The sequence below is a fragment of the Muscardinus avellanarius genome (genome assembly GCF_963383645.1).
Source record: "Muscardinus avellanarius genome assembly, chromosome: 7".
NCBI classification, from domain to species: Eukaryota; Metazoa; Chordata; class Mammalia; order Rodentia; family Gliridae; genus Muscardinus; species Muscardinus avellanarius.
In genome coordinates this window covers 114,796,782-114,820,019 of record NC_137793.1, presented here as the reverse complement: position 1 = coordinate 114,820,019, position 23,238 = coordinate 114,796,782, and the positions used below count along the sequence as shown (strand labels likewise).

General features: G+C 49.6%; 1 protein-coding gene across 1 annotated transcript; it reads right to left on the bottom strand.

The window, feature by feature from the left end:
- Window positions 1–53: 53 nt before the first annotated feature.
- SCYL3 (SCY1 like pseudokinase 3) lies at window positions 54–22,352 on the bottom strand (the record flags this gene model as incomplete). The annotated part of the gene is made up of 13 exons (XM_080698789.1): window positions 22,232–22,352; window positions 19,413–19,626; window positions 17,268–17,453; window positions 15,511–15,624; window positions 14,310–14,366; window positions 12,520–12,622; window positions 11,281–11,392; window positions 8,640–8,717; window positions 7,020–7,159; window positions 5,572–5,756; window positions 3,573–3,744; window positions 494–1,092; window positions 54–110 (listed from the first exon to the last, which is right to left on the bottom strand). The coding sequence occupies exons 2-13, from the start codon at window positions 19,575–19,577 to the stop codon at window positions 54–56; spliced, it is 1,968 nt and encodes a 655-aa protein (XP_080554915.1). The 5' UTR covers window positions 19,578–19,626; window positions 22,232–22,352.
- Between the last annotated feature and the right edge of the window lie 886 nt (window positions 22,353–23,238).

Sequence of the window (23,238 nt, the reverse complement as noted above, 5' to 3'; positions counted from 1 at the left end):
TCTGAGGTATTCTCTTTTAAAGGAATCCTTCTTCCTTGAGTTCACACCTGTCGTCACCAGCTGTTCTCTTCCCAGTTCAGCTCCCCTTCTCCCCAGCCTTCAGCTTCCCCCTGCAATAAGCCACATGCAAGTATGAGAAGCCAGGACCCACAGAAGGCACTGCCTCGCGCTGGTGGGCCACCTAAAGTAGCTGTGACTGCGAGCTCAAAGAAAGGAGGCTTGCTTTGACTCTAGCCTTAAACAGTACCTTCAAGACCACATGGCCGCTAAATCATCTTGGCTTAGTCTTGTCCATCATGTGACAAACGGGCCATCTAGAAACCTCGCCAAGCACTTCCTCCTGGGAAGGACATGCCTGCTCCTAGGAGCCAGCGGCTCTGTGCCTGGCTCTGTCACTAAGCCACTCAGCACAGCAGCGTTCCCTCACTGGGAAAACGTGTCGGTTCCTACACCTGGCACCGATGGCACTACTTAATCCAAAACAAGTCCTCACCTCTGCCATTTCTGCTGCGGCAAATTTCGAGGAAAATGGCGTCAGCGGGGAGATCTCGTCCTTGCTGGGGGCCACTGCTTCTGTCCTCAGATCAGGTAAGATGAGGAAAGCCGCGGAAGGCTTAATCTCTGGGACCATGTCCGCAAACCAGTCCAGCTCAGGGTCGTGCATAGGCTTCTTCTTCACGTGAATGGTAAACTCTTCCCCCAAGCCGAGTGCCGAGGGACCCTTTGGGGGCCGTTCTCGTGGCTCAGCGTGGGGGGGGCCGTGCCCGCCCTGGACAAGGCAGGTCTTCTGCGGGGGGCTTGGTGGCAAAGGCTGAGGCTCTTCAGAGAGTGGGCTCTCCCGAGACTGCGCCTCTATGACCAGGCTGTCAGCTCCGGGACTCCCGATGACGGCGCCTCCACCTCTGGGCTCCGCCTCTGCGCTCAGGCTGCTGCACCCAGGCCCAGCGGCATGGCCGGGCTCCTCGGGCTCACTCCAGTCTGGCCACTCCTCAGATCTGGAGTCTGATGGGAGGCTCTCACTGTCCCCTGGAGTGTTTTTCACACCTGAAATCCCATTTATGGGAAATTTAACAGCCTGAGGAAACTGATCACCTGTGAAGATAGGTACAAGAATGATTTTCATAAAACACTGGGTAAGAAGAAGCAACACATTTAGAGGAGACCCATGCAAACTAAGCTCACAGAAGAGGCTAACAGAGCGTCAGGGATGCTGCTGAGTTACCCACATATGACACATGCTTAGGACACGAACTCGGGGAAAGCGTGCCGCCTTACTAACTATCCAGACAAACTCCTCACTGGCAGAACCTACTATAGACAAAAGCTCTAAGCCAGCCAATGTTGGCCTCAAGATGTTAATTATATACAACCTTGAAAAAAAGTGCTCAAATAAGTTTGCCTAACCAAATTTATTCTCTTTTTAAACAGATTTCTCTTTATGTAGTTGAACAGCCAAGAAATCTTGTGCGGTTTCAACTCTTACCGCTCTCCTAGACTCAACCATAAGACTATTTCTCACAACAGGCCTCTTTACGTTATCATCCTGAGTACAACTTGAAAGAGGTTGGTGCAAAAAAGAATTCAAGTAATGTCAACCGGCCCTTCCTGCCAGTTATGAAGACGGCAGGTGCATGGCACAGCTTGGGGAGACGGGGTGAGACCAGAGCTGACAAGAGCCGTGGGTCTCAAAGTGCCCCAAGTTTTCAGAATTTACACTTTACCTTAGGAAAATATCCAACAAATGGAAACTCTACGTTCAGTATCGCTGCCTGTCTGCGCTTCTTGCTGCTGACCGGCATACTGCCAGAAAAGCAGCATCTGGGGTACACGCTGGAGGAGGAGCTCTCCAAGGCTGGCCGCGCCCGCCCGAGAGAGGCTAAGGGGACAGGACTCCCGGCAGTAACTTGCCCGGTGACCTACCACGTGCTGGGGCACGACAGTGAAGGGAGTGGGACTTAACACAGATACAGAACACCTGCCAGGCTTTGTCCACGCCACACGGGGCGATGTGTCAGAAGGAATTCGAGCTTACACAGCCACCATCTCCAGGAAAACGTCTCCAGTTAAAAAGTTACAGTCTTTAAAAATTAAAAGCTGTAAGTGATTCTAATTTCCTTTTAGGAATAGAAGTCTAAGAATATGAATGTACTTAATACAACAAAACTATACATTTTTAAAAATGGCTGGGCATGGTGGCACACAATTGTAATCCCTGTATTTGCAGCCAGCCTCAGCTACTTAGTGAGGACCTCCATAACATAGTGAGACCCTCTTTCAAAATAAAGAATAAAAAAAAATAGGACTGGGGGTGTAGCTCAGAGGTAAAACGCCCCTGGGTTCAATCTCCAGTACCAAAAAAAGTTAAAGTAAATTCTATGCCAATGAATATTTAACTCCAAACAAGGGAGTTTCCACTTCTGAGACTTTATTCTATTGTAGTGAAACCCAAAGATATACATAAAAGGGTATTTTACTGTAGCACTATTTACAGTGATTAAAAATCCAAAATTAAAGCCAGGCATGGTACTACACCCTTGTAATCCTAGCACTTGGGAGGCTGAGACAGGAGGATCACAGTTTGAGGACAGCCTCAGCTACCTCGGCCCTTTGTAACTCAGTGAAGCCGTGTTTCACAATAGAAAATAGAGCTGGGGGTGTAGCTCGGGGTAGAATGTCCCTAGGTTCCATCCTCAATGCCATACACACACAAAAAAATCCAGAAATAGCTGGGTATGGTGGTACATGCCGAGTACTTGGGAGGCCTAGGCAGGCGGATCACAGGTTCAAGGCCAGCCTCAGCAACTAGGACCCTGTTTCAAAATAATAAAACTGGGCTGGGGGCATAGCTCAGAGATTAAAAAAAAAAAAAGCCCTGTGCTCCATCCTCAATATCACACACACAAACAGAAATGAATGCTCTACCCATAAATAAAGTATGCCGACTGAATTGCATTCAATGACATATTAGGCAGCTAGCTATCAAAGAATGAACTACACTTCTATGCAGTGACCTAGAGACAAATCCTGATACACTACTGCACAAAAACATGCTGTAAATTTGTGCATGGCATTTTCTCATTAAGAGCACACACGCCAGGCGTGGTAGTGCATGCTTGTAATCCCCACGCTTGGGAGAAACCACACACACACACACACACCTCCTAGCTGGTTGTAGTGACAAGCCTCTGATCCCAGTACTTGGGAGACTAAGACAAGAGGATTACAGGTTTGAGGATAGCCTCAGCAAGTAGTGAGATCCTGTTTCAAAATAATAAAATAGGTCTAGCATGTAGATCAGAGGTAGAATGCCGCTGGGTTCAAACCCCAGTACCACAAAATAAAAAATCCTATATAAACATATGCAAACATACATCTGTATGTCCTTTTGTGGCCTTAAGAGAAACAAAGGATTCTCACTAAAAAGGCCTGCCTTTCACACACACACCCCAAGGAGCTGGAAAAGGAAAACTAACTTTTACTTCCTTGCATCATTTAACTGAACACAAACCTCCTGCTTTGCTGCACATCTATCTAATGTTAGAACCCAAGCTCGAGCTCCGAATCACGCTTACCTTCCGAGGAAAGGCCGGGGCTTTTAGCGAAGCTGGGGGCCGTGCGTTTGAAGATCTTGGTCCTTTCTCCTCCCACAACCACTTCTGGTCCAAGCAGAGAGACCAGCACCGCTAGACTACGCAGCGTGACTGCCACGATGGCAGCGCTGGAATCACGCAGGCCCAGCAGCACCTAAAGGGAAGGAGGGAGTGAGCGAGACCACAGCGCCCTCCCTCCCCGTGGGCAGGCAGCTGGGCTGCAATGAGCACTTCCTTCTGGGATGAGTGGCAATTTACTCCAGTTGAGGTCACTGGCTCTCAAGCTGTCTTTTTAGTAAAGGGCCTTTATCTTTCCCCCCAATCCACCCTGGACGGACATTTTCTTAAATAGTACAATAAAAAAAACACAATGGAAACTGACAAAATTACTCCACTGAATTGCACACAAAAAATGTAAATGTCGGTTCTCCACATGCGTGCTCAGCTTGCTGCCCCAGTGTGAGGGCGTGGATAGGGGGTGCTCGCCCAGGACCCAGCTCTATGAACCCAGAGGCTAGACCCTGGGAACCGCCGCACGTGATGCAGCTAGACCTGCCCCATCAGCCTATCGTGTTCAGTGTTAGAAGCTGGAATTTGGAGAAACTGGTTATCCCTGTGGATTGCTTAAAATGAGGGCAGTCAACTTGGGGGTTATGGGATGACATTTGGCCATATGCACACCAAAAAGATGAAAGCTGGTCTTGACAGTCAAAGGTGAAGCAGGCCAAAGAACGAGAAGCGAGGAGGGCCAGGGCGGCTGGAGGCCTGAGGGCCGTGGCGTCTGTCAGATCCCCTTCCTGAGCCAGCTGCTTTACTGTGGATTTCAGTTACTTGCAACCAAAAGCACCTTCACAAGACAACCACACGCAGATGCCAGGAGGCTCTGCTCTACGTAAGCAAGGAGAGGGCCTGCAAAGCCTGTCAACAACCAGGCAGCAAGTGGGGTCAGGAGCGCAGGTTCTAGTCCCAGCTCTGCTAATTCTTAACCAACTCTCTCATCTGTATTATATACAATAGGTTTCCAGCAGGGATCTTAATCAGATGGTATCAGCCAAGTAGACCAAGACATCATTTCCTTAGGATTCTATCTCCTGGATATGGAAATCATAAACCATCGCCCAAGCCAAATACGCTTCATTGTCGCTATTCGCCCTCTGCTGCGTCCTGTCCCTTCTTCCTTCTATAACCTTCCTGACAGGCGCAGACAGTGGCCACGTGGCCCAACAGATGGGGGCCGAGCTGCTCTGTGCCAAACACGCAGAGCTTGCGAGAGGCCAAGACCCTCCGCTAGTGCCTTCAGAGCACGCTTCAGAATCGGAGGGCGATTTTCTGTTCAGGCCAGGTGGTTGGTGATCATGTTATGGCAGCCACAAGAAACTAATGTAATCCTGGAGCCACTGGGTGGGCAACAGTCAGGCTGAACCACTGATAGGAGGAGCTACACATTCGGCTCCTCTGATTCTGATGCCATGTTTTTTTTGTACTCGAGACTGAACCAGGGTTTTCTTCCTCAGAGCTACTTTTTTTTTGTTTGTTTGTTTTTGAAACAGGTTCTTGCTGGGTTGCTGAGACTGTAAGTTGCTGAGACTGGCCTCAAACCTGCGATCCCCTATCTCAGCATACTGGGATTATGGTTGTGTACCACCATGCCCAGACTTGCAATAATTTAACTATGAACAATCATAGTTTCTGTTCACAAAGCACTTCACAAATGATTCTTGTTCATTTTTCCCCAAAGAATCAGCAAACAACTATAGTCTCTCCCAGGTTAAGACTAAATACATTCGCTGATTTGCCTGTGAATGGAAATACAATTTTAACTTTAACCCTCGATATTCCAGTAGATGTAACCTGCACTGCTACCTCAAGGCTTTCTAAGGCATTACTCCAAGCCCTCTTCTTTGAGCCCCAAGTCAGCAGCGCCCTTTGCCTGTCCCCCGCCTCTGGAGGCTCAGGTTGACCGCTGCCGACTGGCTCCTACCTGCGGCAAGATGACTTTCTTCAGCTGGTCCCGAGTGAAGTGCTCCACGTAGGCCTCCATGTGCGACAGCAGCACCAGCCTCACGTGCTCCTCGTGCACCTCAAACAGCTGCAGCAGCACCGGGATCACCCGCGAGCGGAACAGGGCGGGCGGCAGCAGGCCGGGCGCTTCTCCCTGCGCGCTTTCTACAGAATCAGAGGTGAAGGGAGTCAGACTCAGTTCAGCGAGAGAGCACCGCGCACGGCCTCCTCTAAATCCTTACGCCCGAGTTCTGTGGATCCAGAGTCGCTCATGGCTTACTGTCTCAAGCACACTCTTCCTTGTGGAAGTGTTTTTGAAACGCTGGAGATCACACTTAGGCTCAGATTCTGAGTGACATACTGCTTTAGCAAAACCAGAGGAGTGCTACAGAAGGACTGGGACACTGGGTCGCCTTTCTGTCCAGACCTCTTCCCGCTGATATCAATGGTACGCAGAAGAATTGTTTGGGGGCCCATGACTCACACTGTCCCAGCCAGCAAATCAGGAGAACAGGTCAATCTCTAAAAAGCCAAGAGTGTCCAAGATTCACTACGTAACAGAATGGAAAAACTATAAAGAAAAACTCAAGGTTCAAAGCAATGATCAAGCCAGGCATGGTGGCGCACGCTTGTAATCCCAGTACTTGGGAGGCTGAGAGAGGATCGTAGGTTCAAGTACAGCCTCAACAAACAGTAAGACTCATCAACCTAATGAGACCCTGTTTCAAAATAAAAATATGGCTAGGGGTGTAGCTTGGAGGAACAATGTCCCTGGGTTCAAGTCTTAGTGTCACAGGGAGGAATTAAAAAAAAAAAAAAGAACAAATCAGAGATACACTGAAATTCTAAACTATAAAACAAGTTACCCTAACATTGATCTGCTGAGTTAAAACTTGTAAGAAAACATTCTAAAAGCGGAATCCCACCCAACTCACAATTCTACAGTATATTCTTATATTTTTATATTCACTCATGTTCTCACTTGATATGTCATCTACAGTACAACAAAGTTATGAAGTTTCAAAGTAATCATTTCACTTCACATTCAGAGGGAACATGAAGCCCAAGAAGTGAGACCACTGCGGTGACTTTCAACCTTTCACCAAAAACAAGAACAGATGGTGACTCCTGTAAAGTCAAGGCACGGGGAGTGGACCTGTCTTGGAGATGCACGCCTCACCCTAGAACGGCACACGCTTCCCTCTGACACACGTGGCTGCCTGTGACAGCCCAGGTGACCTCTGGGAAGATGCACCATGTTTACCCTGCGGCTCTGGAATCCAGGCTTGCGCTGAAGTGATCCTACCAGAGACCAGTGCCTGTCCCCTGCTCTTAGAGCCACACATGAGCCGCACCACAGTGAGCCACCTGCTCGAAAACGGGCAACACGCTCCGTAATCACCAGTAACACTTTGAAAAAGAATTCACCTTTTTTGGGGCCCAGCAGATGAGGAAGAAAACTCTTAACAGCTACTGGTTCTGCAAACACCAACTGATTTAGCAGAAGAGGCACCAACCTTGAGGCTATTAGTTCTTCTGACAAACAGCTGACCCTGTCCAGCAGAAACCTGAGGGCAGAAAGGGAAGTGTGGGAGACTGACCGTGACAGCCGCGGTTCCTCCTAGAGGCTCCCGCCCTCCCCGCTCCCACCCGATGCCTCTGGTCAGCAAGTCAGTCCCCAGACGCCTAAGCAAAGGCATGGCCAGCCAGCCGGCACACCTGCAAGACAAGCGAGGAGGCGTCTCCAGGGCCCTAGTATGCCACAGGACTTCTAGATGAAAGGCGCTTTCTCAAAATTAAGAGGTGGGCTTTGCACATATCTTAAGTTGCTACACTAAACAAGATGCAAGCTTTGTTTTCTAACCTCAGTGAATTAAAACAACATGCATTCTACTGAAGAAAAAAAATAGGTATTAGGTAATAATAGTAATAATATACAGGGCTTGGGGGGGGGGGCACGAGCTTGTAACCCCAGTACTTGGGAGGCTGAGACAGGAGGATCACGGTTCTTGGACAGCCTCAGCTATTTAGTGAGGCCCTTTTGCAACTCAGTGAGACCTTGTTTCAAAATAATAAGAATAGAATAAGAAATAGGGCTAGGTGGAGCTCAGAGGTAGAATGCCCCTGGGTTCAATCCTAGTAGCACAAAAAAATAATATTCCATTATAAAACCACCCTCAACAGATAACCCTGCCTCCTGCTTTGTTAGGAACAGGGCATGTCAGGTGCCATCTCCTTCAAAGCCCCACACCTACACGACAGAGGTCCATGCTGCGGTCACACAGAAAGCAAGGACCTGAGGGCCTGGGGAGCTCGGTTCCTCCCCACAGCAGCCTGTGATCTTCCCACGGGTTTCAGAGGCTCCACCCAGGCCACTTGCTCTCCTCCTACCTGCACTTTCTCTTTTTTTTCGGCTACTAGGGATTGATCCAGGGATGTTCTACCCCCAAGCTCCACCCTCACCCCTTTTTGTTCTTAACACCACCTCAATATGCTGCTGAGGCTAGCTCAAACCTGCGCACCACCACGTCCAGCTCCAGCTCCGCCTCTTGGACCTCCTTAGCTCAGTGTTAGCTTGTCCTTCACCCTCGTCTGCTGCCCGGGCTCCCATAGCTGTGTGATTTCCTTCTGTCTGTCCTCCATGGAGGTCAGAACGACTGTCTAAGGGGAGACCCACTCCTTGGGCTTCAATCCTCAACTCCAATATCTGCAAAGTCGGCCCCCACCTGCCACACACCAGGGCCGCCTCCCACCTGCCTGTCTTGGACTCCGCCCTCCCACAGGGCACACCTCCTTTCCTGGGGGGCTCACTCATGTTGCCCCTCTCCATCTTCCCTGTCTCAGGAGCCCCACCCCAAGCTTGATCACTGTTCCCATGCTCCTGGGAGCTGAGCTCTCTGTGGCAGTGCCAGGAGAAGCCTGGCATGCGGAGGCTTCTGACACTGTTCTAAAGAAGCCTGCCGCCGCCCTCAACAGGCTGCCTGTGGGACACTGAGGCAGGACAGGAGCCCCGCCACCGCACTCCAGGGCTTAGCCTTCTGAACTTACTTGAAGAATTCCGTTTTTTCCTCTTCGCTCTTCAATGTTAAGCTTTTCAAGAAATTTACAACTTCTAAAAAATCATTTCTAGATGCCAAAAAGAAAGAATAATAATACATTAGAGGAAACATGTAAAATACTGAAGCCACAACCAGAGACTACGTCACTGCATGCTTTTTGCTTTGTCTTGATACTGGGAGTTGAATCCAGAAGCATGTACCTGCGAGCTATACCCCCAGCTCTAGTTTACTTTTGATTCTGAAACATGGTTTTTGAGGATGGCCTCAACCTGCAATCTTCCTATCTCAGCTTCCCAAGTGCTGGCATTACAGGCATTCACCACTGCACCCAGCTCACACCATTATAATTTTCAACAAAGAAAATTCTTTTTTTTTTTTTTAAAAAAAAAGAAACATTCTTGATAGCACTGAAAAGATCCTAAGTAGCTTATGAGACAAATACTTTGGACCAAACCAATGGGAATCTACTGCCTTAAGAATATAAGACATCTGTGAAGAGAATATTGACTGACATTAACATACTTTAAGGTCTTAAGAATCACCATAATCCTCTAAATATCTGGATGTAACAGGATGCTATTAAGTAAAATATGCTGGGAGAAACCATTACAAAAATTGAGGCTGGGCACGGTGGCACATGCCCGTAATCCCAGTACTTGAGAGGCTGAGGTAGGAGGATTGGAGGGACTCCAAGACTGGAGGATAGCCTGGTTCAAGGAAAGCCGCACCAACTTAGTGAGATCTTGTTTCCAAATAAAATACAGGTCCAGGAGTACAAGTCGGAGGCAAAATGTAGCTTGCCTATCTCCTTCTCCCTGTGCTCCCCAAGACTCACTGGAGAGGGCTGGGAAAGGCGGGATCTCTACATGAAACACAGGAGTCTTCTCACTCTCCTGCTGAAGCTATTCAATCAATCCTTCACCTGGGCAGGGTCTGTTTCCCAAGGGACATCCAGAGACCGCTGTGGACTGCCCACATGCAGATCCTACATGGGACCTCAGCCCTGGATGCCTGGGTGCCCGTGCAGGAGGCCCAGTGAGCACAGCTGGCAGCTGGTCCATGCACAGCCTCTGCCTTGCCAAAACTTTACTTACTAACAGCCCTCTACTGACACAGAATTGATTAAAAACATTCTGTGTCTTGTATGTACTGAATATGCAAGAGATGTGAGAGGACACTTCTTGCTGCCAGAAGGAGCTCTCTGGAGAGGCGAGAGGCGAGCCACTCAGGCAGAAAACGCAGGCCCAGCCCCAAGCCCCTGCGGCTGCCCTGCTGGCTCGCCCGACCCGCCGGGGTCCTCCTCGGGTAGCTGCGCACTGCGAGGCCCGGGGTTCCTTCTCTCTACTCCACACGCAGGTGTGAGTAAGGAACTCGTCCTATACACGGCGATGAGAGACTACTTACTGTGAAGAGTTATTCTTCACAGAGACCATATCAAGAGAAAATATTCTAAGAATCATCTAAAAGAACACAGGCTAAAGACTCTTATGAAAAAGCAAATATATACAATTTGTATTTGTTAATTAAAATAAATGACCCTAAATCTCATAATGGGAAAGGTTTTGAATAGTTTCTCTAAAACATGACAAATATAATCCCAATAACTACAACTATGACTTATTTGACACCTACCACCCCGGCACTATTCCAGAGATAACCTGTCCCCTCCTGGGATACTAACTTCCTTTCACCACACTTTCTCACAGGATCTCTATGTGCAAACACAGAAAAATACTTAGTTTCAAAGCTAAATATAAGTTAGCTTTAGCTTTGCTAATAAAGTCAGGAATATGGGACTAACCTGTATAAGGGTCTGCAGTCATGGAGGTAAAAAATAAAGAACACACAATTAAAATGAACCCCAGAGAGAGAGAGGTTCAAGACACCTACGAATCCAGGAAAGTATTGAGGTACACCGTGCCCTTCCTAAATTGACTTCTTTCCTCTTCCATCACATTATTAAAAACAAACAAACAAAAAACTTCTGTCTGAAGAAAAAAAATAAATGTACTCCCTCTCAATAAAAGGAATTCAAAGCCGGGCGTGGTGGCGCACGCTTGTAATCCCCGCACTTGGGAGGCAGAGACAGGAGGATCGCGCAGGTTTGAAGCCAGCCAAGCGCTCTGGCTTAGGAGACCCTGTTTCCAAATAAAAATGTAAAAATAGGTCTGGGAGTGTAGCCCGGAGGTAGAAGGGCTTCCAGGAACCCCAGTACCACCAAAAAGAGAAAAAAAAAAAAAAAAAAAGAATTCAAAATAATCAACTCTTATCAGAAATGTAACAGCCATGGAAAGCCGAGGTGGAGCGTACCAATATTTTCAATGAACTTATGTCCGTAAGCCAAGGGACACAGGCTGCTTCTTCCCAGACAAAAGCCCTAACGAATCTGGATCTAATTTCTAAGCCCAAGTCTCAGGACAAGCAAGGATTTCAAAACCTTCCTATCTGAGCTGGGAACCCGAGGGCGACCCAATTTCCCACTCCATCTTTTCCTGACAGATGCAATCTCCTAATAATGAACAGGGCGGGGACTGGCCCGTCTGGTCATCCACACACTTGTCCCACATCCCAATGTCCAGGCGCACAGGCAGTGATGGCAGGCGGCCAGCACGTCACACCAGACCCCTCACCTGAAGAAGTCATGAGACAGTAAGGTGCAGAGCGCTGGCCGACATTTTGGAATGGGGTTCAGCAAAGCTGAGTGCAAGGTCTGTTGGAAGCTGGAGAGAAGGTCTGCTGAAACTGAAATCCAGAGCTACAGTTAGTTTCCAATGCCTTCTCCCTCGTTCCAGGACCTCTACAGCTGGAGACTGGCGAGGGCAAAAACCAACCTGTAAAAGCCCAAACAAACAGAGCCCTGGCTGTGCTGAACAGCTTCCTACTTGCTGCACACCAGCGCCCTGGCCGGCGGAGAACGTCCCCCCGCACCAGCCCGCCACGGCGCCCCTCCACGCCCTCGCTTCCTGAGTGTTCCCAAGTGCAGGCTTCAGGGCCGTTCTCAGCCAGGGTCCTCACCCAGGAATCCAGGATGTGGATGCCAGTTCAGTTCTCACAGGGGTGTGAGCGCCACCACCCTGGGGTGCACAGGGGAGCAGGTACTTCATTAAAAACAACGGCCCTTGGGCCTGGGGATCGCTCTGCAGTAGTAAGGCTGGGACGGCTCAGAGATGAGGGCCGCACGTGCTTGTAACATGAGTACCACATGTGCCTGGCAGAGGCCGAGACACTGGCACTGCCCAACGTTTCAGCAGGGTGTCGCGGGCCGGCGAGAGCCCTGCCTGACATGAGCCTCCATGAGCGCCAGGTGGGGAATTAAAGGCCTGGCCTCAGGACAGTGGCTTGGGCTGCAACTGGGGGAACACTACTCAGGAAAAAAAATGGTATCAACTTGGACTCTAAGAGGCAATGAAATAACAAGGCACAAAATTGAGTAAATTACAGCAAGAGAAAAACAAAAAGACTGAAAGAATAAAGAAATGCTAAGCTTGGCTGAGGAGTTATTTTTACAGAAGTTTTGGAGTCAGTCTATTATGTACACTATTATATCTTGATCATTAAGGCATTTATTTACTTACTGGCTGGCTCAATAAGAAAGAGTCTCTGGGCCATAAGTACTACCACCAATTAATAAGATAATCAAAATATGATACCGACTGCCACAGTTCTAAGGGCTTCCTCCTGAAAACTCTTTCCCTGCTCAAAGGATGGCCCCGGCCTCTCCCCGCCGCTCTTTATCTGCCTAGGCGCATTCCGTTGTCGTGGAAGCATCAGCCCAGGCTATGACCAGACTGCAGCCTTGGGAACTGCACACGATCAGCATGGCTTATTCTCCTACTAGCTGGTGGTGCAGCCCTGTGCCTCCAACTCACCCTGGTCATGTAAGACCGCGAGCACACTCTCCACCAGCATCCCAAACGAATAGACGTCCCGGGCGTGTCCGTGCGCCTCCGGAAGAGTCGTGAATTCTGGAGACTGAGAGCGGCAGAGACTGTTAGAACCAGACTCCGCCTCACAAGCCACTTCTGACCTCTCAAGCATTTCCCCTGCGTGTGCACTGGGGACCCCTCCCATCCACGGAGGGGAGAGGTTCTTGTCTTCTATCTTTCCCTGACTTAAACTTTCATATTTCTAAACCCTCCCCTATTCCTTGGGCTTCGCTCACGGAAACCCCCTGGACAAGAGACTGTAGGAGGAGCCACCGTTTCAGTCATGGCACAAAGGCTGGCAGAGACAGAGGGTAAAGTGAGTAAAAGCCTTTTTCTTCTGGGGCTTCTTATAGGCTCAGATCAGGCATTTTGACCGCATGAGGCTTCCAGTTAGACTCAGCGCCATCCCTCCTAAAGTAAGGAGATAAGCACAGCTGGGGTACGGGCGGGAGGTAAATGGGGTGAGTGAGCAGAGGAGGAGCTGCCACTGCCCCCGCCGCCGCGCTGAGGCTCGGTCTGGCTGGACGCTGGTGGGTGGCGCCGGGGGCACCAAGTGCCATGCGGGAGGGCAAAGTCACTCCCCGGCCCTGGTGCGTGGCAGCCAGGGGACACTCGGCATACAGCCAGCCACCCTCGTCCCTGATGGCTCCTGGAGCGCAGCGCGCACACGCACACGTGCACACACACGCACGCAGGCACGCGGGAGCTGCCCAGGCACTGCACACTCCCACGAAAAAGCAAGGGGTTTTCTCCACAGCCGGCAGGCAGACGCAGCTGTGCTAGAGGAAACCATCGGTCTGTATAACTGAGATGCACTCATAAGCAATAAGAAATAAGATGAAGTTTCTAAAATTAAACAATATTTAGTGGATGGAATTTATGAGAGTTGTAAAATATCAAATAGGATCAAATAGATTAAAAGGTCAGAATTAATACAGGTCTGTACCTTTCAATAACATTTTTTATTGCAATCCAAAGAAAACATTTCTTCTTTCATAACCCAGTATATGTATGTATGTATAAATACACACAGGTAGCCTTACAATCTATGATACCCAATGATATTTTCTCTTTCATCTCACTTTTTAATTTTAAATGTTAATGACTCCCTAAGCCATCATCAAACTAATTTTCCAAGCTAATCATCAGTTTGGAAAATACTCGTATATACTTATAATAAACACACTATGAACGTGCCTGGATAAGCCTGGCTTATTTCCAGTCTTCACTAGAGTCCACAGGTGGATGTGTAGTCCTGTGACACACACCAATTATGTCTTTGGGGATTGTTTGTAGGGTTATAAGAACAAACTTACAGGGGGGGATTTGCTTTTAAACTTACTGGTAAATAGCAACTCTTTTCTTTTCCAGCACCATGACATTGCCAGTCGCTGCCCCTGCACCCTGGGGTCCTGAGCCATGGCCACGAGCACGCAAAGGGAAGGGCAGGGATGCTGCCTCTCCATGACCGTGACCCCAGCGAGCCATGGTGTGCCATGAAATGGGGGCACCTCCACTCCGGGTGTCTTTAGACTACAGCACAGGTCTGTACACAACAAAAACGTAAGCTGGCTTCCTGCCACCTAACAAGACGAATCTCAGAAGATCTCGAGGCCAAAGAGACTAAGAGGCATCTTCAGTTTACTAAAGCAAGGAGCGGGCAGGGGAAGGTTTTACAAGTTTCACACTTGGGACAAAGGAGCCTTCATTACATCCAGAGGAAGTCATCTTACCATCTCTTCCGGAGGGATAGAGGCCGGGTCTCGTACTGACTGAATACTCCTCAGAAACTAGAGAGAAACAAATTAGAGAAAGTCAGTCAGACACATATTCAAGGACCCACTCTCTTACACCAAGTTAAAAGCAGTAAACGATGAACACAGTAACAGCGAAGAAACCTTTACATCAGCGCCACTGATTAAAAATCTTCCTAGGCCAGACATGGTGGTGCACACCAGTACTTGAGAGGCCGAGACAGGAGAACCGCAGGTTCGAGGACAGCCTCAGCAAGTAGGGAGACTTGTACCAGCCCAGCGAATCCATTTCTAAATAAAAATAAAATGGGCCTGGGGGTGGAGTTCAGAGGTGGAATGCCCCAGGGCTCGAGCCCCAGCGTCACGCGCAGGAAACCACCCTAACGAAAGATGGGGGCTTGTGCCACACACGAGACTCTGGCTCACTAAGCAAGCCACTCCCTTCCCTCTCCTCTGAGCCAAGTTACAGGCGTCCTGAGCATGAGCAGCCTGTTTTCCCTTCGTGGAAATCAGCACATCCTTCTCTTCCTCCTGCACAGATGATAACTAAAGGGCTTTGGGCTGGGTGCAGCAATGCACACCTGCGGGCCCAGCTACTGGAGAGGCTGAGGCGGGAGATCACTTGAGTCTATGAGTTCACAACCAGCCTGGCAACACAGTGAGATGCCACTTCAAAAAACAAACAAAGAAAGAAGGCTGTTCGGCACTGAACAAATCTGTCATTAATCTTACTAAATCAAGTGACTCTTACTAAGTCCTGCTCCCACGTGAGATATAAAAGCTGAGGGTGCTGAGCTCCGCAGACAAAACCACCCTCCACAGAAGCACATTCGTTCACCTGCTTGGGGGGGTATTTCTGCAGAGCTTCTGTTTAGGGCGCTAGGAACTCAAATGGAGACCAGCGCTCCCTCCCCACCCACCCAGGCGCCCATAACCTAGGACGCACACCCAGAGCTCTGGCAATGTGCCACAGTCCGAATGGTTGTGTACGGTAGAGAATGCTGGAAGGAGGAGACGTAGGCTGGGTCCTAGATGAGTTGCACTTTCAGGCAGTGAGGTGGAGAGACGCACTGCAGCGCCAGCTTGCCACACAGAGGAAGAAGGCCGAGGGCGGCAGGCCTGGAAACAGGCGTCCAGGGCTCCAGACCCAATGCCCGAGGGAGCGCCGCACCGAGCTTACCTCTGGCGTGGCCTGAGGAGCTGTGCAAACAGTCTCCATTCCTCCTAGCTTCCAGTGCCCGTCTTCACTCACAAACACAGAGGACAAGCAGACATTGTTGTGTGTGAGGCGTCCCTGGAAGACAAAGAACAGGAAGAGGACTGCCACTCGGCCTTCAAAGAACTACTAGCCACCCAAGAGAGGATGACGCTTCTTCCCGCCCATGGCATGATCATGGAACCCGGCAGTCAAGACATGGAGGAGCCTGAAACGTTCCCAACTCTTTATGCCTCTACCATTTGTGTTGATGCCTTTAGAGATAACATCCTGGCCCCACAGGTTCTTTGATTCATTTCTGCTCTAATTTCCTTCTCACCTACGTTCTATCATGATTCTAGAGCTTGTCAGTAGGCACTAATAAAAATTCTGCCCAAAGAAGAGGAAAATAGAATGATAAGGACCACCAGAACTCCCACAGACCACAGAAAAGTCCTTTTTAAACTAGAAAATAATACAGTCAAATAGAAGGTGGAAAAAGAGGTAGGACTGGAGTATAAAGTGTTTTTTTTCCAAACCAGAAATTATCCCAGTAGACGAAAGAGCACTCTGCCCACATCAAACACATACGTATCTTTCCACAGAACACGCCAATATATATTATATGTTAAAGGAAGGTTCAGAATAGCATGTATAGTATGTTTCCACTTGAGGAAAAATAAAAACAACTAAGTATACAGATTTGTGCTTTGTGTGCACAAAGACACCTCGGGGGCAGTGACTGCACACCACCCCGGCCGCCTCTGCAGAGAAGACTTAGTCAAGGGTGAGAGTGGCCTACACTCTCTCCTGCAGCAAACAAGACAGCCCTCCCCAGACAAGCACGGGCGATTCCTGCTACTGTGTGAACCTGTAAACATGCTTTTAAGAAACTATACATCCCACATGATATTTGGAGAACCAGGCTGCCATAAACAGAAAAAAAGCTTAATACATTTAGCTGTCTCAAATAAGTGCTTCTAACCTGTGACTAATGTTTTATAATCTAAGAATGCAAACACCATTAAGAAATAGTGGCTCAAAAATACCGTTGATAAATAGAGCAGAAGTAAACGAAAGAACTACCACCCTGTAATAACAGTGACGATCAGAGCGCCGAGCACGCTGGGTACGTGGGTATCACGGGCAACAGGCCCCACCCACCCAAATGTTAGGACTGGACAAACTCTGTCTCTTCCTGAGAAACACTCTTTCTTTAAAGTATAATATGGAACAAAACTCCCCCAAACAAATACAACAACACTAGTGCTAAACTTTTTTTAAAATAAATACCAGCTGGCTGTGCAAGGTGGTGCGCACCTGTAATCCCGGTACTTGGAAGGCTAAGACTGGAGGACTGCAGGTTCCAGACCTGCCTCAGCAATTTAGCAAGGCCCTCCACAACTTAGTGAGACCCTGTTTTAAAATAAAAAGTAAAACGTTGCTTGGGATCTACCATAATTCTGAAGCTGGGTTCAATCCCTAGTATTAAAAAACACATATATACCAGCTGTAGCTATTTTATGGTAATGATGTATCCAAAACTAGAGGTAGACTATGGTAAACTTCTATGTAATTGTAAAAATGTCTGTCCAGGGAGAGGATGAGTTGGCCAGCCCACAGGCCCGCCTGCAGCCCCTCCCGTCCCGCCCAGGCGCTGCCGTCTCCTCTCACCCCGAGTCTGCACCGAGTCTGCACCGACCCTGGGAAGCCGGCGGTGCGGGCAGCTGCCGGCTACTTACTCTGTCATGAAGGAAGACGAGAGCCAGCAGTATGTCGTAGATGCCAGAGCAGACCTCCGCAGGAGACAGCGCCTCCAAGGCCACCTGCAGAGGCCGCACGCGCTCGGTGACGAGGTGAATGCCGTCCGCTTCCACAGTGCAAGACAGAAACCTGAGCAAGCAGGGGTGGCGCAGCGTCTTCAGGTGCTGTGGACAGGAACGGCAGTGAGGATGCGCACAACCGCACAGCCACACAGGCGGACGAGGCTCCCAGACAGCTGGCGACGGCAGCCGGGGCCTCTGAGCGCCTCCCTTCCCCAAACTTCTAGCAAGCCAAGGACGACCTAGAATGTGTTCTGCTTTTACTCAGCTTACCAATGTTTAAATAGCTCTACGGAGACGTCCAGGCCCTAGGAGCCAGACTTCCCCACAACACTGCTAGGAATTCTGAAGAGTGCCTGACAGCTGCCTGGGCCTCTGAAGAGTAAACCAAGGCGGGGAGGCGATGGACGGAGTGGAACTTGAAGGAGACTTGGGGGGGGGGGGCAGCATCCTGGTCTCAGGGACTCTCCCTCTTCCCGCAACACACACCAAAGGCAGGCCTCGGGCAAGGTGGCGAAGCAAAGGTGCTAAACCCGCGGTGAGAATCTTGTCATCTTTATGGCCAGAAAAATCAGAAAAATGTAGGCTACCCCGAGTACGAGGAGGACGTACAAAAGGGGAGAGAGCTGGGGAGGACGTGCAGCTCCTTCCTGCAAAAATAATACTGTCTAGTTCCTCACTGCCTACAATCACGCTAAGTTACTTTTCTTTGGCAGTTAGTGGGGATGAAATCCAGAAGCATTCTACCTCTGAGCTATACCTCCAGCCCTATATTTTTTGGGGTTTTTTTTTTTGGTGGTACTGGGGGTGGAACCCAGGACCCAGGGGCTTTCTACCTCCAGGCTATACTCTCAGACCTATTTTATTTGGAAACAGGGTCTAAGTTGCTAAGAGCCTAAGTAGCTGAGGCTGGCTTTGAACCTGTGCGATCCTCCTGTCTCAGCCTCTCAAGCACAGGGACTACAAGTGTGTGCCACCACGCCCGGCCTATTTTTTTATCCTTTATTTTCAAACAGGGTCTCACTAAAATGCAAAGGGCCTCATTAAGTAGCTGAGGCTGTCCATGAACTACGATCCTCCTGTCTCAGCCTCCCAAATGCTGGGATATGAGCGTGCGCCACCACGCCTGGCTCTAAATTACTTTTAAAAAGCTGTGATAGACATGAACCAACTATATAATAAGGCACTGGATCTTCTGTCAAATCATATTAAAAAGTTTAACAATACTTAGGCAGGGTGAGACAAAAATGTGGTTTTACCCAAATGCAAAATAACCAGCTACTTTTTTTTTAAAACCACAAAATGTTATAAGAAAATGCATCCTGGGCTCAGTGGTAGAGCAAGTCCCTAGCATGTATGAGGCCGAGTTCAATCCATAGCACCAGAAAATACAAACATACAAGAAAATGCGTCCTGAGGTGGTATTATTTAATGATACATGCTAGACAAGCGCTGTACCACTGAGCCATACCCCAGCCCTAGAATCACTCTTTGTCCTAACAACTCGGGTCCCTGGCAGTGTTACACAGCCTGCCAAGGCGCTGGACACCGAGCCAGGAGCAGCCATGCACAATGTAAGCTAGAGGAACCTTTCTCCCGAGGAGGAAGCTGGTACCTCCGGAGGTGACAGCCTGTCCAAAGTCACCCAGCGAGAGCCAGAGCCCAGGGTCAGTGTTCTTTTTGGGGCACCCAATCCACACACCAAGTCAAAGCTCAGGAAAAGAAAACTATAGACAAGTTCCTTAACTATTTTATTTACAAACCCATCATCAACACACTAATTAAAATGTAGATACTTAGAGCACTTCTGCTAAGCTAGACTAATTCCATCTCAGATTATAATAAAACCCACTGCAATGAGTTTTATGAAGCCTTTTGGTTACAGCTGTGCTATCTGTTGGAAATACATCCCTAAGATAAGAAGTACTATGTTTTTATAAGACCCAAATAATAAATACTATTCCTATGGTCGCACCTCCTTTGATCTTTATTAATTTCACTTTTTAAAATAGATAGCAAAACAGAAAAAAGTACTAGCTATGAAGTCATCACCTATTATGGTACCTTGGCAGCTTTATTAACCTTGTCTTCATTTTCTCTCTTATACACAAAGACTGAAGCCAATTTGCCATCTTGCAGTACAGCGGGAAACACAGCAAGTCCAGAGGGCAAGGTAAACGGCGGCTCCTGCAGCGTGTAGCTCTTTAAAGCGCTGTTCTCTGATCCCATCCCTTATTCAGTGCGGCAGGACCACAGGCCTTCTCAAAGCCAAACAGATCTAAAAGAAAACAGAAAACAGTTCCAAACATGAACTCTCTACCTGTAACATGAACAAGAGACACCCAAGGTGTCCACACACCGCCACTCAAACCTAGTTCTGCAGCCCTCACAACTCTAAAAATGGTAAACACTCAGCAAGTCACCAGCAATGCTTGTTAATTAACAACTGGGGACTTTGGAGAAAACGCGCTGTACCGAGCAGCCAGCCATCTGAGGTTGCTCCACCTCCCCAAGCCTCACCACACCAACTCTCAGTTCTCAGAAAGGCAATCAAAACCACAACGAGGCAATTCCTACCTTCTCACCTACTTACAACCCTGCCTCACAGGGGAAAGTGTGCCGAAGCCTAAGGATTCAAAAACAAAAAGCTTCTGTATGTCTAAAATAAAATGAGAAAGGAAAACAATACAGATCGGAGACTTCTAATAATGATGCACAGTAACAAGTGGAAAGCTCAAAAACCAACTAAAAGGACAACAGAGCAGAATCACAGAGGGAAACCAGGTAACTAGCTGAAGAAATACAATGACAGCAAGCCTAATAAAAGGTGCAACCTCTCTGTTCTTCAAAGGTATGCTATGTAAAATAGGGGAAACTGTACAACTATAATCACAAATGCTAAAAGACACACACAATTCTAGAGGAGACTCCTCTGAGAGGAAATAGGTGAGTGTTTGCCTAGAGAGGGGCAGAGTTGCAGGGGCCCCAGGAGAGATTATAGAGGTATATGAGGAGATTTGGAGGCTATATTATTTTGATTATTATAATAGTAAGGGATGATTATAAACGTCAAAACTTTTTTGTGTGTGTGGTACTGGGGTTCCTGGAAGCCCTTCTACCTCCGGGCTACACTCCCAGACCTATTTTATATTTTTGAAACAGGGTCTCTTACGCCAGCGCGGCTGGCTTCGCACCTGCGCGATCCTCCTGTCTCCGCTCCCAAGCGCGGGGATGACAAGCGTGCCCACCACGCCTTGCTATAAACCTCACAACTTTTTAAATCATGTATTTTATCTTCAGTTTTTTCTACATCGATTATACTTCGAGTTGCTAGCTAGCAATTTACTCTTCTTGATGACAGAGAAGTAAAATAACAGCATTAATAAAGTACCCAGGCTATAGGAAACATTCAGCTTTCATGGGATTACGAATAAAAATGGTTTATGTAGGATAATGGAGGAAAGAGACCCTGGGACCCCACTCTGGAGATACAGTGGGGTTGCTCAGCCTGCCCCTCCTGCTGGGGAATGCTGGTCACGCTTGGCACTCGGATCTGGTCCCCTTCCGCCTCCTTGAGCGCACTTGGTGGGTCCGATGCCAACTGTGGGCCAACAGGCGTCAATCCGTAGTTATAAGCCACCTCTAGGCCTGCAGGAGTCCAGGAATCCGAACCAAGAGACATCCAGTCCTTCAGCAGCATGGCTGCACGAGAAGGGGCTAGGCCACTGGGCCAGGGCAGGGACTTGGCAGGCACAGAGGAGGTCGGTGGGCAGGAGGAGAACCAAGGCAAGAGGGAGAGAGCTCAGGCACAGGACAGGGGCACATGCCGCCTCCACCCCAGGACACAGGATGACCGGCTTCTTCCTTCTCTCCCTCCTCTGGGCAGCTTCAGGGGTCCGTGCAGTTTCTAATTCTGCTTCACTTCTGCCCGGAAAACCAGTCGAAATGGAGGAGGAGTTGCGGAAGTGTTACTTTGAAAAGTATTTATCTGAAATTTGACTGACTGCCTTCTCTCTTAGCTACAAACAGAGCTTTTCCACAACACACAATACAGAAAGAAGAGTGAGTGAATGCCCCACGGCAGCAATTCTAATTCTTCACCCAACTACAGGTAAAGAGGCACGGATCCCTGCTGATACAAACCATCTTAAAATGCAAATCCAGCTAAAATGAAACCTTTTGAGATGTAGGCGAGGTAAGTAACACTACTAGATTCCTAAATTCTGGATATTTTTCTGAAAAAACGATTTCTGAAAATTTTCTCGAGGAGAAAAATGCAAAATACTGCTTGTTATGTTAAAATTAAGACACAAGAAGGGAGGGAAAGGATAGTCTACTACCGTACAACTTATCATTCATTTCAGATGAAGAGTAAAAGGGCTGCGGGTGTAGCTGCGAGGTGGGCCGCCCAGATCAATCCCGAGGCGGGGACAGGTTTTGATCTCCTCCGTCCTCTGCTGGCGGCCACCTGTGGATCCGGGGAGCCCGACCTGGGCCTCTGGGCCGCGCGTTCCCGGGGAGGCCTCTCTCCGCGCCGTCCCCAGCAACTGCGAGACGGGATCCCGCCCGGCTCGGCGCCCAGGCCGGCTGGCGCGGGCCCACGGCGGCTTCGCGCTCCCGGGCGGGCTGAGCCCTGGGCGCCCAGGCCTCCCGGGCCCGGGGACTCCGGGGCGGCCTCGGGCGGTCACGGCGCGGGCGGGCCCGAGCGCCGCGAAGACGACCTTCGGAGAATGCTCTTTAAATACACGAGACAAGCCTGCGCTAGGTCCCTCCCGGACCTGCTCGGGCCTCCCTCCCGGCGGCCTCCTCCCCGCCGGCCTCCTCCCCGCGGCCTCCCTCCCCGCGGCCTCCCTCCCCGCGGCCTCCCTCCCGGCTCCGCTCACCCGCGCGGGGCCCCCGGGCCAGGCCCAGGTCGTGGCTGCCGACCCCTCGTCGCCCCGTGGACGCCGGCCGCCCGCCGAGGCTGCGCCCGCTGCGCCACAACCTCCCCGGGTCGGGGCCTCCGACACCCGAGACCGCCCGGAAACGGACCGGAAGCCGGCCTGCGCCCCGCCGCCGCCGCCGCGGAAGCCGACGACCCCGGAAGCGAGCTAGAGCGGCCGCGCCGGGGGCGCTGGGGCGGGCGCCATCTTAGGTGTGGGCGGAAGGGCGGCGCCGGCCCCGCCACGCACTCCAGCGGCCCGGATGGCCCGCAGAGGCGTTACCTTCTCACACATTGAACCCCATGCCCAGATCGTCTTGGTTTTAAGCTTGAGGGATTAGTGCGGTTTTAAATTTTGCTTCCGCCCTTATCCAAGATGGCCGCCGGCGGCCTGTACCAAGAGCAGTGGAGGGCAGGGCGGGCGGAGACGGGAGGACGCTGCGAGCCGGGCCTGGGGCTTCGGCTTAAGGTTTGGGGCCAGAGATCCCCAGGTCACCCTACAACCCGAAGTAAAGCAGGGACTGTTGAGTACCTACTTCTAATAGCCGTACTATCTGCTTGGCAGGTTGTTCTGAGAATGGTCTTAAACAGGGTTTTCGCTCCTAACCTCCTTCATGACCCACAGCCATCGTGTTCACCGATTGATGCTTCTACCACCTCGGGGTTGACAGCTGACCTGAGTTATTTGGTCAGGCACATTTACAACCTTCCTGGTCGTTAACAGTGGCCAGAAAGACAACAATGGATAAGGACGCGCAGTTTCTTCGGATTAAAGGAAAATAAATATCTAATTTTGGACCTTATTCAGAAATGTATTAGCTATTTACGAAGAGAGAGAGGGCATGGTTAGCCCGTTCTAGAAGCTGGATGAATCTGAACTGTCATAAATCACCCTTGTCCTATAGAAATAGAAGTTGAACTACAAATAAAAATTTTAAATTTCTAGTAGTTATTAAAAACACATGAGCC